An 18,384-nucleotide genomic window follows, 5' to 3' on the forward strand; every position below is an offset into this window, starting at 1 on the left:
AATTTTGATGGAACTGCATAAAACACTTTGTGAAATTGGGTTGATTTTGTTGGAATTTTGTTTAGGTAGAAAATGGCAGGGGGGAGTTTAGACAATTTTGAAGTGTCCCACTTCTGCGTTTTTGGAATGGAACATTGAGATTTTTCATTTTGAAACAACTTTTTTGTTTCTAAGTTTTAAAATTATAATACAAAATAAGAGGTTAAAATCAAAACGAAATGTTTTGATTTTGTGAAAATGAAATGTATTAAATGACCTGAAAATAAATAAATATATATATATATAAATATATATATATATATAAATATATATATATATATAAATAATTTTTTGAATTTTTCTTTATGGAGAATTTTGAAATTTTTGGTTTTCATTTTAATTTGGAACAAGCCAAATTTCAAAATCCTCTGCAAATCAGAGGATCCGCCACGTAGTTCTAGTAAAATAGCTTGTTTTACTCCTGCGGGAATTCTGCATCAAAAAATTAAAAGTGCTGCACACAGTGTTTTAAAATTCCGGATATTTTATTTGTCAAAAGAACACAATATAATCATGACACTTTCAATCATTTGGCAATTTATTTCAAAATACCTGTCAGCAAAGTATGTCTGTAACAATACAGAAAACAAAAAAAATTTCAGGAAATGTTTTTAACAGAGATTCCTTAATAGGCATATTAATTCATTTAAACTTTGAGTAATAATTCATTTACACTACAATGCAGAAACATATTTCCCGCACCTGTCAGAAGCAGGGCAGAGGCTTGTGGGGGGTGAGAGGGTCAGAGGTAACAGAGGAATTGAGGGAAAGGGAAGTAAATTGCTTGGAAGGAGCCTTGGCATGAACCTGGAGAGTTGTTGGGTGTGGGTGGGAGAAGTATGAAATGGGATTTTGGGGGGGAGGGAGGAGGGATTATTAGGGAGTTGGGGAGCCTTCCCCATGCAGACCCTGGCTGACTCCAGCCTCTCCCTTCAGTCAGGCACATCTGCTCCCATCCCCATGTGTCCCTGTATCTCTCACTTGGACATCACCATCCCCCTCTGCTCCTGCCCCAATCTGTCCCCCCTCTAGCCCGTCTGAATGCCAGTCTTTGTGACTTCCCTAGCAGAGCCATGTGCCCAGCTATCTCTGCCCCCCACCCCCTTATATCCCGTGCCTCATCAACTGGCCCTGCAGACAGGGCACTGTGAGGAACACAGCCTCTCCTCCTCCCTGCTGGCTGCTATGGATAGTGAGCTGGAGGCCCTCTGTTCTGGTGCCACATCAGCCCCTGGTGGGCAAAAGGTGCAACTGCAGTACCTCTCTGACATATTTTCTGTGGAGAAAAAAAAATCTACAGGAGACATGAATTCTGTGCATGTGCAGTGGTGCAGAATTCCTGCAGGACTAACATTGTTTTTAACAACATGTACCTAGTCTTTTAAGCAACAGAATTATATTACTCTGGTAATCTGCACTATAAATGTGACTGTTCAAGAAATGTGCTTCAGTATGATAGTGCCCTGACCTGGTTATAACATAGTTTGATCTTGCCTATGTTGTTGCAACCATATTAAGAAACTGTGGTCTAGGCTCTAGTGAAGAACAGGGAGTTGATGAGATCTGTGTGGTGGGAGAAGTTGAGTGTGTGCAAAGAATTTACTTCTAAAGATAAGAGTGCCAATCCAATGGAGTCAGAAGTTTAAATAAGTTTGGTGATGTGCTGTGCCTGTTTGTGAACTATTTGACTACAATATTCCAGTACCACCTTCAGCTTCTTTTTGGAAAAGTATAATATGCTGCAGGTCAGGACTGAGGTGCCTTGGTCAAGGCCCAGGACTGAGATAGCTTGGGTTACTGTTGGTCAGGAAGGAGGCATATCAGCATAGAGCAGCATGTGGGGAATCCAGGACTGGGCTTTGTCATAAACAGATAGTAGGAGTTAATAGAACAGAAGTACTTTATATCTCTTTTGCCTGTAAAGGGTTAACAAAATCAGTGAGCCTGGCTGTTACCTGACCAGAGGACCAATCAGGGGACAGGATACTTTCAAATCTTGAGGGAGGGAAGTTTTTGTGTGTGCTGTTAGAATTTGGTGGTTGTTCACTCTGGGGGCTCAGAGGGACCAGACGTGCAACCAGGTTTCTCTCCAATCTCTCCAATACAGGCTCTTATAAGTTCAGAATAGTGAGTACTAGGTAGATAAAGTGAGTTAGGCTTATGGTTGTTTTCTTTATTTGCAAATGTGTATTTGGCTGGGAGAAGTTCAAATGTGTATTTTGCTGAAAGAATTTTAATTTGTACTTGTATACTTAGGCTGGGAGGGTATTCCCAGTGTCTATAGCTAAAAGATCCTGTACCTATTCCATTTTAAATTTACAAAGATAATTTTTACTGTTTGTCTCTCTTTAATTAAAAGTTTCTTGTTTAAGAACCTGATTGTTTTTTTATTCTGGTGTGAGACCCCAGGGGACAGGGTCTGGATTCACCAGGGAATTGGTGGGGAGAAAGGAGGGAAGGGGAAGAGAAAGTAATCCTAACACAGAGAGAAAATTAACCTTTCTCTCTCAGGGAGAGTCTAGGAGGGGAGAGAGAAGGAGGGGGAAAGGTGGATTTTCCTCTCTGTTTTAAGATTCAAGGAGTTTGAATCACAATGATCTTCCAGGGTAACCCAGGGAGGGGAAGCCTGGGAGAGGCAACAGTGAGGGAAAGGGTTTACTTTCCTTGTGTTAAGATCCAGAGGGTCTGGGTCTTGGGGGTCCCCGGGCAAGGTTTTGGGGGGACCAGAGTGTACCAGGTGCTGGAATTCGTGGTTGATGGCAGCGCTACAAGTACTAAGCTGGTAATTGAGCTTAGAGGAATTCATGCTGGTACCCCATCTTTTGGATGCTAAGGTTCAGAGTAGGGATTTATACCATGACAGGCTACTACTATAAGTGTGCTATGCTCAACATGGAAGTGAGTTGGCAGGGCAGTGTAAGGGGCAGCTTGCATAGCATCTGATTGTACTACACCTGGCTTTTAAAACTAGGGTGACCACATATCTCGATTTTATAGGGACGGTTCCGATTTTGGGGGGGATTTTTCTTATATAGGCTTCTATTACCTCCACCCCCATCCCGATTTTTTACACTTGCTATCTGGTCACCCTATTTAAAACTAATGTTAGAGGGACAATGTGTGGGTAAGGTAATATCCTCTATTGGACTAACATCTATTGGGGAGAGAGAGAAGTTCTTCCTGAAGAAGAGCTCTGTGTAGCTCCAAAGCTTGTCTCTTTCACCAGTAGAATTTGGTCCAATAGAAGATATTACATCACCCACCTTGTCTCTCTAATATCCTGGCTACAACTACACTTAAAAAAAAAAACAAATGTCAGTGTCTCTTGAATGCCAAATCCACTCAATTTCACTGTGTTGGTTGTTTTTTTGTTTTTTAAATTATAAATGAACATCCAGTAGCTGAGAAATGGTGCCAGAATGTTTGATCTGAGAAAGTATTTTTATAAATGGATATTCACTTTTCAGACATGGTTTGGATTTATATGGGTATGTGTTGGGCTGTGTTGCCTCCAATGTGTGCGCCTGCACGGCCGCACAGGAGCCCATCAAGGGCTGCTCACTTAATTAGCAGAGCCATGCAGGCATGCACACTGCACAGAGAGGTGCAGCCACAAGTGAACCTGGAAGATAGCAGTGGGGTGAGGTGCAGGGTGGTGATGGAGAAGCTTGGGGCATGCAGAGCTACAGCAGGGAGAGATGCAGCAGTCCCAGATCTGGGGGTGTCCCTTCAAATTCCCAAACCTATCACTGCCAAACCCCTGGCTTCAGGATTTGTGAGGACCCTGTAGAAGTCAATGTATTTTAAGCATAAAGAAAGTGTATCAATTATTTTATTTCATGTATCAATAATAATGATAAAATATTTTGTTTCCTATGTCAAGAAAATGGATAATTTTCTTTTATGCCTCAAAGGAATAGATGCTTGTAAGATTTGAGAAGACTACTGAAAATTTTGCAGTGTTTTCTTTTTATTTGAGTTCATATTAAAGCAACATCTTAAGCAATGCACCTTGTTAGTTATCCCTTGTTTCAATATTCTTTCTTCTTGCATACCAATAATTTTTAAAATATATATATTATATGTAGGTTTTTTGTTTCTACTGGCGGTGCACATCCACACATTACCTCCATATTGGTGCTGCTCGTAACAAAATTCATTCCGCCCATGGATAGAAAAAAATAGAGGGAACATTGGTAGCGTTTCTTCACAAAATCTTCTCTACAAACATTTGCTATTTGGATTACTGTACTTATAGCATCTGTGGTAGCCACTAGTGCTTACGCTTTCATTTAATGGTTTGGGACTCTTGGGGTATGTCTACACTACATACTTATGACAGCATGTGGAGTACATGCACTAAATGCCCTCTAGCATCGGTATAAATAGCAGTGATGTGGTGAGGCACTGCTCAGGTGAGTAATATGCCAGAACCTTAGGGTATGAACCCTATATGGCTCTCTATACACCCAGGCAATGCATCCCCCATCTACACTATTGTTTTTAGCAGTGTAGTGTTATGCTGTCTCCCCTCTACCAGAGCTTTTTCCCGCTGCAGGGAAAGACTCCATTGGGGAAATGCTCTGACAGCTTTCTACAGCAGAGAGAGGCTCCAGCAGCAGTTAAGCAGTGAGACCTCATCTCTGTATTTCAGCTGGAATATTTAGTGCATGAGCATTCATCTTGTGTTTTGTATTTTAATGTCCCTTCTCTAGAGATTTTCTGTGTTGTGCTCCTAAAGCAGAAATGATGTTGCTGGAATGAAACCTTTTGTAATCCTACTGGAGAACATCTCACCTGACCCCAGGTCTGACTGAAGGAGTAAACTATTCCTCTTTCCATTCTGTCAGCACAGATAATCTGAAAACATTTTAAAATCTGTTTCTCCTTCAGCCTCTACAAATAGGAGGGGGGGCTGGGCCAGAGAAGGGGACATAATGACACTAGAACACAGACCTGTGCCTGCCAGTGGCCAGCTGGAAGAGTGTCCAGTGCTTAGGAGACTCTCCTCACCAGAGCAGCTCAGGGTGAATGAAAAGGATCTGAAAATGAATGTAAGTAAGACCGAGTCCTGACTCTTTAAACTTTTTCCTACAGTAGCTATGAATATGCTTCCATTGCCTTCATTGCCTGCAAATTTCTGTTAAACAGACTTCTACATATCCTACAGCAACTGGGATGCCTCTTCCAGCATTATATTTATTTTCCCTCTTCTTATTGGTTAAGAAGTGCCTCGTGACCTGTTAAATGAAGCATAGTTGTTTGGAAAATCTAGTAATAGGTGACTACAGATGCTCAGATGGCACCTTATTTTCAAAAAACAAAATGGTTGACAGCATGCACACACACCCTGTCCAGGAGGGTTTAAACCACCCACTATACATGCTAGAGAAAAAGAACAGTCTGGTGCATGGTTGGAACAGGACAAAATTAATCTACAAGTTACCTGTATGAACATGTAGCCCATATTGACAGTGATTGAAAGTTGTTACCATCATGCAGCTTTTTGGCTTATGTGAAACGAGCCTGTGGCCTCCATCTACCTCCTCTTGGTTAAACATTTACCAAAGTTAGACATTTTTAAATTGGCAGGGCCAAATAAACTCACATCCACAAGTTTTAAAAGAGATGGCCGAGGAGCTGTCTGAATAGTTAATATTGATTTTTAATACTACTTGGAAAATTAAAGAAGTTCCAGAGGGCTGGAAGAAAGTTAATGTTCCACCAATATTTTTCAAAGGGTAAACGGGATGACCCAAATAATTTTAGGCCTGTCAGTTTGACATCAATCCCAGGCAAAATAATGGAATGGCTGATCTGGAACTGGATTACTAAAGAATTAAAGGGAGATGATGTAATTAATGCCGATCAACATGGGTTTATGAAAAATAATCACTTTAATTTAACAAAATCTATTTTTCAATGAAATTACAAATGGATTGATAAAGGCAATGTTGATGTGATATACTTGGATATACTTCTGTAAAGCCTTGTACTACATGACATGTTAAGGAATTAGAACAATACCAAATCAACAAGGCACACGTTAAATGGATTAAAAATTACTAAATGATAGATCTCAAAACGTAATTGTAAATGGGAAACATCAGTGAGTGGGTGTGTTTCTAGTGGGATCCTGCGAGGATCAGTTCTTCACCTTACTTTGTTTAACTTTTTTTTTAATCTGTCTCTTGGAAGAAAACATAAAATAATTGCTAATAAAATGTGTGGATGACACAGAATAGGGAAGTGGTAAATAATGAAGAGTACAGATCACTGGTATGGAGCGATCTGGATCATTTGTTAAACTCGGCGCAAACAAGTAATATGTTCCAATATAACCAAATGAAAGGTCATACATATAGGAATCAAGAATGTAGGACATACTTACAGGATGAGGGGACTTTATCCTAGGAAGCTATGACTCTGGAAAAGACTTAGAGATAGATGTCTGATCCTAAGGAGGCTGAAGTAAGAGAAGTTCGAACAGGAAGAAATTCATTACTGAAATCCATGCTGATTCTAGCTAAGTTAGCTAAGTTTCAATATATATCTTTGACAGAGCTAGTGTTGCTTTTGGAACCTTGATTCTGAATTTCCTGATTGATGCAGTTTTAAATAGGACAATCTGGAAAGCCTGTGGGTTGGCTGGGTGCTTCCTAAAGATACCATGTACTGAAGTAACTGTCTCTTCTGTAATACTTTAGTTCAGTGAATGCTGGATAGGCTTTGCTTAACTCCGCTGATATTTTTTCACAAATTGCATGGCATATATAAGTCCACTCTTAATTTTAGCCCTAGGAATGTGAACCAGTTGCCATACAAAGCAAGGAAAGGACAAGGTTAAGAAAGTTCAATGTCTAAATTCCTTCCAGTGGAACTGGACTGATTAGATAAGAATTCAGAGCAGGTTTTTCCTAGCTGTCTGAAAAGCTTACTGTGAAAATAAGCAGGATAATTTCTTCTTGTTGTCCTTTGTTCAAATGATTGGAAATACAGACATGATTTCATATGCCAACAAAGGGCTCTCAGGTAAGGAACACAGAGATAACAGGTTTAATGCCCTAGAGATTCAGGTTACTTAATGTTTAGATTCTGGAGACTCTCTAGAGTTTTGATTCTCAGTGCTGTTGCCTGGGTTGTGTCAAGCATTAGGTTTCTACAGACACATTCACACTTTCTCCACTGCCTGATCTCCTTTTCTTAATATCTAGATTTTGCAAAGCTCTTTTCTCTCACACACATTGTTTGGAGACATTACATCTCCTTCTCCTTGGAGAGATCGTTCCTTAAATTGGTGCTGAAGCCAGCGTGAGAGAGCTTGTATATGATTATCTGCATCACATTTACTGTACTGGACTGTAAATACATTTGTTTGTGTGTACACTAATGCTCCATGATCACAAGCACAAATTGCAGTCATTAAGCATCAAGTTTGAAATCCCTGGACTCCCCAATACCACAGGAATCTCAGCAGGCTTGACTCAGCCCTCCAGGATTCGTAGATAGACAAATTGAGTTCCTTGAAGTTTACTCTGAATCTTTTGGATAAGACCTTAAAAGGGCACTTTTCACAATGTAGCCTGTTTCAAACAGTGAGTTAAAAGCATGTGTGCTGTGGTACATGTGCCAAATTCTCAGGCAACAACCCCTGCACATTGTAACAGTGTTAATATTTACAATTTCCATGACATACCCAAATTATAAAGCCATTGACTTGTAGAACACGCTGGCCCTGATTAAATGTAGTTGCCTGCCAATTCCTTTCCAAATGCTATCCAGCCTTTGAATTCCCCTGCCAATTTTTTCATTTTTAGAAATGTTTTTTTCTCCCCTGTTGCTGTATGAAAGCCACTCATCAACCGGGGGTGCTGGCTATACAAAAAGTTCTGTTTCAGTAAAACAAACTGAAAAAATAAAGGTTTCAGAGTAGCAGCTGTGTTAGTCTGTATCCGCAAAAAGAACAGGAGTACTTGTGGCACCGTAGAGACTAACAAATTTATTTCAGCATGAGCTTTCGTGGGCTACAGCCCACTTCTTCGGATGTGAGCTATAGCTCACGAAAGCTCATGCTGAAATAAATTTGTTAGTCTCTACGGTGCCACAAGTACTCCTGTTCTTTTTGAAAAAATGAAGAAAAATATTTTTAATCCCTTTTTTATTTGGAGTCACCTTAAGTGGTATTTGTAACATTGCTGACTTAAAAAAAAAATACAGTTCACTAAATGAAAAAAGAGCGCTTGCTAATTTATGAGGACTATTCATTTCAACCCATTACCTCATAGTACCTATTTCCTTGTCATCCTGACTAAAGAACTTGAGTCTTGAGCATAGGCAGACATCCAGTGTTTGATTTACACAGGGTCATCAGTTCTGGCAGTATGGAGCAGAAGTCCCAGATGGGAATGTTAAAATCATAGAACTGAGGTTACACGAGGCTTCCTTCACTTCGGAAGGAAAAATCAAACTGCACAACTACAAAATGGGGAATAACTGGCTAGGCAGTAGTACTGCTGAAAAGGATCCTAGGTGATATAGTGAATCACAAATTGAATATTAGTCAGCAAAGTGGAGAGAGTCCACAAAGCAACAAAAATGATAAAAGGCTTAGAAAACCTGACCTATAAGGAATTGTTAAAAAAACTGGGCATATTTAGTCTTGAGAAAAGAAGACTGAGGTGGGACCTGATAACTGTGTGTTCAAATAATGTGAAAGACTTCTATAAAGAGGATAGTGATTGATTGTTCTCCATGTCCTTTGAAAGTAGGACAAGAAGTACTGGGCTTAATTTGCAGCAAGGGATATTTAGGTTAGATATTGGGGAAAAAAATTGTGATTATAAGGGTAGTTAAGCTCTGGAACAGGCTTTCAGGGGAGGTTGTGGAATCCCCGTCACTGGAGTTTTTTTAAGAACAGGTTGGACAAACACCTGTCAGGGATGGCCCAGGTTTACTTGGCCCTGCCTCAGCAAAGGGGGCTGGACTTGAAGACCTCTTGAGGACCCATCCAGCCCTACATTACTATGATTCTATGCCTAGAGCTAATGCATTTGGGCCATCACTATAATTCCTTTACTAAAAATAACTCCTAACTAAAGACTAATTTACTCTGGAATTACTTTGAAAACTTAAAATTTACAGCTACAACTGGCTGTTAACTGATATAGTGCACATCATAATAGTGCATGGAAAATGGAGTAAGGGTTTATAAAGGAGTCTGGTCAAATGGCCCAAAGTGATTCATTTTATTTTCACTGAACTGTTTGATGTGATGGTACAGAAATGTGTGTGTACAGGACATGTCAAACATCTGTTGACACCTTTATTATTCAGAAAGAGCAATGCCAATTGTTGCCTACATCTCTTAGTAAAAGTTTCTCACACACTAGATCTAATGAGGCTTTTATGGTATGTTTATGTCTCACTGTTAGGACACTAGGGGGTGATTTCTTCCTCTTTCAGTTGTAATGTTGCTAAAATGTGATGATTTGTACAGTAGCAATTTAGTTTATTGTAAATCACCTTACTATTGACAGGGAATAGATTAGAATTTCTTTTAACAATACCATTTTATACTGAAGGTATTTCAAAATTCTTGAAGTTTAGATCCACATTGCAAAAACAACCACCATGGTTAGTACCAATTGGCCCCTTTGTTGGCAGCCTCAGCAGAGAGGCTAAGGCAGGGGCCGGCAACCTTTCAGAAGTGGTCTGCCAAATCTTCATTTATTCACTCTGATTTAAGGTTTCGTGTGCCAGTTATACATTTTAAAGTTTTTAAAATGTCTCTTTCTATAATGCTATAATATATAACTAAACTATTGTTGTATGTAAAGTAAATAAGGTTTTTAAAACGTTTAAGATTAAATTGAATTAAAATGCAGAGCCCCCCAGACTGGTGGGCAGGACCCGGGCAGTGTGAGTGCTACTGAAAATCAGCTCGCGTGCTGCCTTCTCCCATCAGCATAGCTAACGTCTTTAGGGGTGGATTAACTCTTCCAATGGGAGAAGTTCTCCCTTCACTGTAGGTAGTGCCTTCATTAAGCATTGCAGTAGTACACACTGCAGTGCTGTAAGTGTAGACAAGCCCATAGTCTTAAAGGGGCCCTGGAGACCAAACTACCCTGTTACCCCTAAACGTGGTCTCTTTTTATTAAGGGGTGAATCATATAGGTAGAGCAGGATCAGGAATCTTGTGGTGCTGTGTCACAAATATAAAGGGAAGGGTAACAACCTTTCTGTATACAGTACTATAAAATCCCTCCTGGCCAGAGGCACAAAATCCTTTTACCTGTAAAGGGCTAAGAAGCTCAGGTAACATAGCTGGCACCTGACCAATAATGGGACGAGATACTTTCAAATCTGTTGGGAGCTGGAAGGCTTTGTCTGTCTGTCCTGTGTGCTTGTCAGAGACTGATCAAGCAAGCAAGTGATCCAACTCCATTAGGATTAGTAAGTACTAGCAAGGGAATGCGTTAGCTTACTTTTATTTTGGCTTGGGATTTTCTCTGTGCTGAGAGGGAGGTGTATTCCTGGTTTTCTTTGGGCAAAACTTTACAGTTACAAAGAGGGAAATCCTATGTTTTGAATCTGACTGCCGTGTGAGATTATCTTCCATTCTAATTTTACAGAGGTGCTTCTTTTAACTTTTTTCTTTCTAATAAAGTTCTGTTTTTAGTTAGTTTTTTTTTTTTAAATCTGATTGGGTTTTTTTTTAGTGGTCTAAAAAAACCCAAGGTTGGTTTGTGCTCATCTTGTTTATTCTCAAGCCTTCCCAGGAAAGGGGGTGTAAGGTTTGGGGGAATATTAGGGGAAAGTAGAAACTCCAAGTGGTCCTTTCCCTGAGTTTTGTCTTATCACTTGGTGGTGGCAGCGTTACCTAATCCAAGGTAAAGAGGGGATTTATGCCTTGGGGAGTTTTTAACCTAAGCTGGTAGAAATAAGCTTAGGGGGTCTTTCATGTGAGTCCCCACGTCTGTGCCCTAGAGTTCAGAGTGGGGAGGGAACCCTGACATGCTGGTACCTGCCTTGTACCTGTTGTATGGACTTCAGTCTTTAGTGTCACCAGTCTACCAGTTTAATTATTGAAAGTGGCAAAAATCCTGTTGTGCAGCTGCATTTCTGAGACAATGCTGTATACAACGAATCTGATATTTCAATTTGGGATTGTAGTTTATAGTGGCATAGCATTGTATAACAGAGCATAATGACCGTGGTAAATACATTTAGATATTGTCTATTCTTTTCCATTCTTCTGGTGTTTTTCTTTGCACTATATCCCTAGTTTCCTGCTAGTATGAAGATAGTCGGTAGCTGAAAATAAAGCTGTTTACTTTAACCTTTCACCTTTCATTGTTGCAGATCTCAAGTTCAACTTATAAATATAGGAGTGAGGAGTTTAAGAGACAGTTTTCACATCTGCCAGATTTGGAGAGGCTCATAGTAGGTAAGATGCGAACAAACCAACAAAACTCTATTATTGTTGATAATGCCAAAGTTGCAGCAGCTGGTGTTCTTAAGACAGACAACTTTAGCGATAGCACGGGAACCTGTTTCACTCCTCCCTCCTATGTGGAGTAGCAGCAAACTGCTTTTCAAAGAAGAGTTTCCCAGCTCTTCTCCCTGTAACCCTGATCTTCTTAAAAAGTAGACTCCTATGCTGGAGGAATGCCTCCAGCCCCTCTGGATGGTGGTCATGGGGTGTCTCTCAAGGTAACTTCTCCTACCCTTCCCATAGGTGGCAAAACACCTATTGGCCATGGTACTTATGTAAGTAGCACCTGTCACAGGCAATCATGAGGGGAAAAGAGAGGCCAGGTCATCTTGAGAAGGATGTGCTGGGACAGCATATTGAATAGATAGGCTCAGAAATGTTTGGATTATGACTGGCCTGGAGAGTGTGGGAAAAGAGCAGAGTTAGAATTATATCCTAGACATTTTTATTTGTGAACTGGACTCTTTTCTGGCATGGGCTATACATTTGGTGCATCTTCACATATTGCTGTTTCAGACACTAAACAGATGTTGAGTGAGAGGGAGGTGGGGGGGCAGTTTTTTAAAATGGTAACTAACAAAAGTTAAGTAGGTTTAACAAAGGAGAGGGGGTTAATACAGAATCTAAACTCAAAGCTCTCTTGAAATGAGTCTCAACAAATGAAGCCTAAAAAAATAAAATAAATCATGTTTCTCATTAACGTGACATTGAGTTTAAGCAAAGTATCTTTAAAAATGTGTCCAAGTGCAACCATTTCTCAGGCTGTCAGGGAGCTGAGCACTGTGTTAGTGATGCCTATCAGTTCATCTGTCTGGCTTCTGCAGGAGATAACATCCCAGAAAGCATTGCTCATTGTTGTCATTGCATGAGTCCTGTTTCTGGCACTGCCAGTAGAGATTTTGCCACCCATGAAAAAGCAGCAATGGCATAGAGGATAGTCGATGTTACCTTGACAGACAGACAAGCACACGTCCAAAGGGACTCCTGAAAGCTTTCTCCTTGCATAGGAGCCTGTTTTTAAGAAGAAGGTCAGGGTTGCAGGGAGAAGAATTGGTATGCTCTTCTTTCTGAAGCAATAGACAGCCCATGGCAGAGGGAGGACTGAAACGGACTTGCAGCACAGAACTGTCATTTCTTCCTGGTATGCTATTTCAAAGGACTGTATAAGGCAGAAGTCTAATATGAAGGCATTTCTTCTGGAAGGTGATATACCGTGGCACCTATGTCAGGTGTCTTATCAGGCAAATGGTTTGTGAAAAATTGATTTGTCAGGGGCGGCTCCTATGTCTCAATGGTGGCGTTTTTGTGGTGGTTGGGGAGAGGGAGTAAAGGGAAAACACCCTCTCCCCAAAGTCATGGCCTCTGAATTGTGTTGCTAAACTCACCTTGCTTTGAGGCAAGGTAGTGAATGGGAAAGAACTATACCATCAGGTTTAGCAAAGACTATAGAAGAAATGAAGCACAGCAAGCAGTGTCTTTCTGAGGGATTAATGTGCCTCCTAAGGGGCATTCTCAGGTAAAAATCTTACCTATTTCTTGGGGTCCTGTGATGCTAGCCTAGTGCTAAGCAGAAAAGGGAAAAGATGCATATTTTAAATTCACCATGATACAGGCAAATAAGTTTGGATTTTTTGGTAAACATGTCAGAATATTTTTGGGTATTAGACAGGTAGCAAGTATTTTTGAGGTGTCTTGAATAGCTATGTAAGGCTCCTTAATAATCAGCTCAGAACCTTAATGAGAGAGTAAGAACCTCACTAATAAGTGATCAGCAGAATTTAGGACCATTCCATGGAGTCCTTTCTTCAATCTAAAAAGAACTTTGGGTTTGTTGGGCTCAGAGAGAAAATACAATGATATTAGCTATCACCAGCCCATTTGCCTCAATACTTATAAGAAATGCATAGTGAAAATCACTCCAGATCTCACCATAGTTATGGAAGGGAATTGGAAAATATGTAAACAACTCTACAATCTTAACTGGATGACTACTGCTAAAAAGGATAAAGCTTGCTGATCACCAGGGTGAACTGGAACCATGTATACTATCAAGAGGACATCAGTGGGACTGCAAGGACAGGATTACAGATCTGGAGAAAAAGAATGGTTTGATGAGAAGAAAAACAAGAAGTTAGTGAGAAAAGAACATCAACTGAAACACCTATTTTGAGCCCTGCCTTTCCGTTCTGCCAGTTGTTACCAAATGGAGAACTTAAAACCCAGCAGACCCACTATCTTCTTGCCTCTGTATCTGATGCTGATGGCATACCTCACCACTTAATAGGTCACTCAGCAGGCAAGCCTGACTGTACCACTGGAGACCCACTTAACAAATACATCAGAGATAAGTATTCTGATTCCAAAATAACATCATGGTTTTTCAGGGTTTATCTCTTGCAATAAAAAGGCAGCCTTTAATCCAGCAAGAAAGTCTTGCTAGATGCTTGGTGTTGTGGCTACAGCACTGTCTACCCAGAAACAGCAAAGTGCTTTTATAGAAGAGAAATTAGAACCTTCACCCACCTGGAAGCAAATTCTATTTAGCATATTTGCCATGAACAGACTACCTGGGATTTGAAGAATATACTTGCTGATGGAGTTATCCCAGCAATATAGCACCTCCTCAGTCAGAAGCAAACAAAGTCATTATTTTATGTAATTACTCTTTTACCCCAGGGGAGCAGCATTCATTTAAAAGGACCTTTTCTGACCTCTAGTCTTAAAACCATTCGTTTGCTTTGTATAGTGGATTTTTAACCCAAGATGTATTAGTTATTATTAATCTACAAATATTTAACATAGTTATCACCTACTCACTGTTGTTAACAGAAATGTAACTACTGCTGTTCTTTATAATGTTTTTCTTTTTTGTCGTTACTCTTGTACATTCTTATAATTATGAGAATTAGAGATAAAGATTATACAAAAATGACCCTGATTCCATACCTATCGTATAAACTAAGTGCCTTAGATTTTCGTAGTGTAAACACTTAAAAAAAATCTGATTGGAAGAGCACCAGTTCATTAAAAAGTTCATTTTTATCTTTAACATTTTATATCTGTTTTTACAATTCGGCTCGTAGGTTACTAGCACTGGGATTAACATTTAGTCTCAATTTTCGGTTTGCCTATTTTGTGCATTTTTGACATCCCATTGTGTATAGTCAGTTCCACTGTTTTGTTGCTGATCACTTGCATCACGCTCATGCTCTACTCTGGGGGGATCCCATGTGCATATTCTTCCCTGAGCTCTGCAAGGAAGCATGTTTACCAGTAGCAGCAAAGCTGACACCAAAGAGACAGCTGGTTGGTAGGTGTACAGAGAAGGGAGATAGGGTGGAGAAATGGCCCCACTGTGTTTTGGTGGTGACGTTCTTATACCTGCCCAAAAGACCCTTATAAACACAGAAGGGCATAAAAAAATAAGAGTTAAGATGAAATTATTTTAAAAGTTAGGACACAGTATTTAAAAGCTTCTCTATCAGAAGACTGATTTGGACAGTGTCTCTGTCAAGGTTTTTTTCCCCCGTTTTGAACTTTAGAGTACAAATGTGGGGACCTGCATGAACACTTCTAAGCTTAATTACTAGCTTAGATCTGGTAACACTGCCACTACCCAGAAATTTCAGTGTCTGGGGCACTACTTGTCCCCCCAAAACTTTCCCCTCCCTGGGCTGCTTTGAGGGACTTCACCAATTCCCTGGGGAACAGAGATCCAAACCCCTTGGATCTTAAAACAAGGAGAAATTAACCATTCCCCCTCCTTTCCTCCCACCAATTCCTGGGGAGTCCAGACCCAATGCCCTTGGGTCTTAAAACAAGGAAAAATCAATCAGGTTCTTAAAAAGAGAGCTTTTAATTAAAGAAAGAAAGGTAAAAATTATCTCTGTAAAATCAGGATGGAGAATGCTTTACAGGGTACTCAGATTCATATAGCCCAGAGGAAACGCTCTCTAGTCTTAGGTTCAAAGTTACAGCAAACAGAGGTAAAAATCCTTCCAGCAAAAAGAAACATAAGACTAACACGCCTTGCCTGGCTAAATTACTTACAAGTTTGAAACATGAGAGACTGATTCAGAAAGATTTGGAGAGCCTGGATTGATGTCCCGTCCCTCTCAATCCTGAGAGCGAACAACGAAAAACACGAAAAGCACAAACAAAGACTTCCCTCCACCAAGATTTGAAAGTATCTTGTCCCCCTATTGGTCCTCTGGTCAGGTGTCAGCCAGGTTTACTGAGCTTCTTAACCCTTTACAGGTAAAAGAGACATTCACCCTTAACCATTTGTTTATGACAGTGTCTCTTAATTTTTGCTATGTTGCCTGTTAACTTGAATTTTTTTCAGCCTGTTCTAACTTGTTTCTTGTCAGTTCCACTTTCAGTTTCTCAGGTATTGGGGTTGCAAATATTGCCGGGTAATTTAAATTTGTTAAAAACACTGTTTCCATTTGAATTTAGGGGGGAAAATTCAAGGAAATTTTTATTGGTCCTCAGTTTGTAAAAGTTGATGTGTACTAAAGCTAAATTTTGGACCAAGTTTCACCTGACAATGTCCCCGTAACAGTCATGGTGGTTTCAGCCTCATGCATGTAATACCTCAAATGTGTAAAACAGATCAACCTAGTATTTATATAGAATGTATATTCTTAGGGTGGATTATCAAAAGGACTTAATGTTGTCCTAACGTTGCTTTCAGTGTAGTTAATAGGAGTCTTACCCTTTACTTCAGTGGGAGTAATGAAGCCAGTACTAGGCATTTACGAAAATCCTACACTTACTGCTTCAATGGTGAATCTTTCTGCTCTTTAAATCACAGTTGCACCAGTATCGAGATGAATTAGCTCCTTGCTGTTGTTAATAGAGATCCATTAATGCAGGGGTTCTCAAAGTGGGGGTCAGGACCCCTCAGGGGGTTGCAAGGTTGTTACATGGTGGGTCACACGCTGTCAGCCTCCACCCCAAACCTTGCTTTGCATCCAGTATTTATTATAATGTTAAATATATTTAAAAGTGTTTTTAATTTATAAGTTGGGGGGGGGTCACGCTCAAAGGCTTGCAGTGTGAAAGAGGTCACCAGGTCTGAGAACCACTGCATTAATGGGGTGTTCAAGATACAGTCAGTTCCCAGCAGTGATATTTCAGCCAGAGGCCGTTTCATATAGATAATAAAAGTAAAAAGAAACCTTGACTGAAAAAGGCCTCTGACTGAAGTGTCCTGGCCAGAATGTGGATATCTACTGAGTATTGATTTTTTTAGCTCTTTGTGAGTTGTGATATGATAAAGAGTGTAAAATGATTCACCTTAGAAATGTACAATACATTATGTTGTGGTATATGTGACTGGTTGACTATGTATTCTGAATTAGTAGACAAAATATTGCCTTTGTATTCTGCTACTTCATTCAAGTGGCCTGGAGCTTAGCTTGTAGAGTGCAATTTCTATATTGTGCTTGGTTTTCTTTGCAAAACAGAAGTTCATTGACTGCCATGCCTTGCTGGATACCTGAAACCACAGGGTAATACACAATGGCCAGAGTTCTGCATTCCCTGCTCACACAAATAATTCCATTGACTTTGGGGATGTACGACATCAACAGGGTTCCTTGTCGTAAATAAAGTAAACTGGATTTAGCCCAATATGAGTTTAATTTTTATGGAGTTTTCCTTTGAGTAATGAAAGTTATTCCCCTAATTTTGAGTTCTAAATCAAAGAGAGTTGGGCTTATGGGAAAAAAAAAGGTTGGTCCTATTGGACTGTAATGAGTGAATAAGTTCATCTTGGTCTTTATGTATAGATTATGCCTGTGCCCTCCAGAAGGATATTCTGCTGCAGGGACGCCTGTACCTCTCTGAAAACTGGCTCTGTTTCCACAGCAACATCTTCCGATGGGAGACCACAGTAAGTTATTTTGTGTATTTGATTATTGGTTTGCTTAAAGGAAATCCCTTTTTGTTTTGGGGGATCATATCTGAAGCTTTCTGGCTGAGGGATCCTTCTTGGTGATGGTAATCATGGAGGGCATCCCATTGGTGCTGGTCCTGCAAAAGGCAGCCGGCCGTCATGGCTGAAGTTACAAATCTGTATTATACAGTAAAATCAAAGAGCAGCCTAGAAGTCAATGGAACACTAAGATCAGTCTGTTCAAAATTGTCTCTATCCCTATATTGGATAACTTGATCTGATATAATTTTTTGCAGGTTTTCCCCCTACATGTACTTGAGGTGCCCTTTCACTCTTTAACTTTTTTAATCCTCTGCCAAAAACAAAGATTCTTCATGAAGACACTTTGCCTTTTATGAAAGTATGGGTGTATTATATTATGTGTACTCAGATGGATCTCCATGCCCTGATAGTTGGTCTCATCTGATTTGTTTTGGCATTCCCTGTGTTGCATACTTGCAATTTGGTTTAGCTGCTGGTGTGGGCTTGCCTACACAAACATTTAATTTGCGGTAAGTGGGAATGTGAATGTACCCTGCACTAGCCCACCATGGATTAACTGTCCATGTGGATTCCACTGACACAAATTAACAGTTTTAGAAATAAGACTAGTTTGGACCTACATCAGAACTGCCGCAGAATACAGATTCCCTGTAAGAGAAATGTTTTCTGTGAAATATCTTAGCTAAAGGTTCTGAAATTATGGTCAGGGTCTCTCCAGTGGTCTGAAGAAAGCTGGATGTCCACATGGTGCTGGCTCCTTCTTATTTTCAGCTCCTAAAGTGCATTAAAAAGCAGCTAAAATTGTATTACTTTTTCATAAGAGCAATTGCTGTAGTTGCCACAGGGATGTTATGCAGTTGAGAATAGGGAAGGGAAGGGTAGTCTGCCCAATTGCTAGTGGAAGGGG

General features: G+C 40.0%; 1 protein-coding gene across 4 annotated transcripts in view; it reads left to right on the top strand.

Annotated features, from left to right (window-relative positions):
- Positions 1-18,384, top strand: part of GRAMD1C (GRAM domain containing 1C) — a 78,484-nt gene that overhangs the window by 22,116 nt on the left and 37,984 nt on the right. For 3 of the 4 annotated variants that reach the window (XM_030533075.1, XM_030533084.1, XM_030533094.1), the window contains 2 exons: positions 11,401-11,485; positions 17,329-17,432. In XM_030533075.1, the coding sequence (XP_030388935.1) occupies positions 11,401-11,485; positions 17,329-17,432 (189 nt within the window). The remainder of the gene's footprint in view (positions 1-11,400; positions 11,486-17,328; positions 17,433-18,384) is intronic. The other variant, XM_030533102.1, reaches the window with a different exon arrangement.

This window comes from Gopherus evgoodei, chromosome 1, assembly GCF_007399415.2.
Source record: "Gopherus evgoodei ecotype Sinaloan lineage chromosome 1, rGopEvg1_v1.p, whole genome shotgun sequence".
Lineage (NCBI taxonomy): Eukaryota > Metazoa > Chordata > Testudines > Testudinidae > Gopherus > Gopherus evgoodei.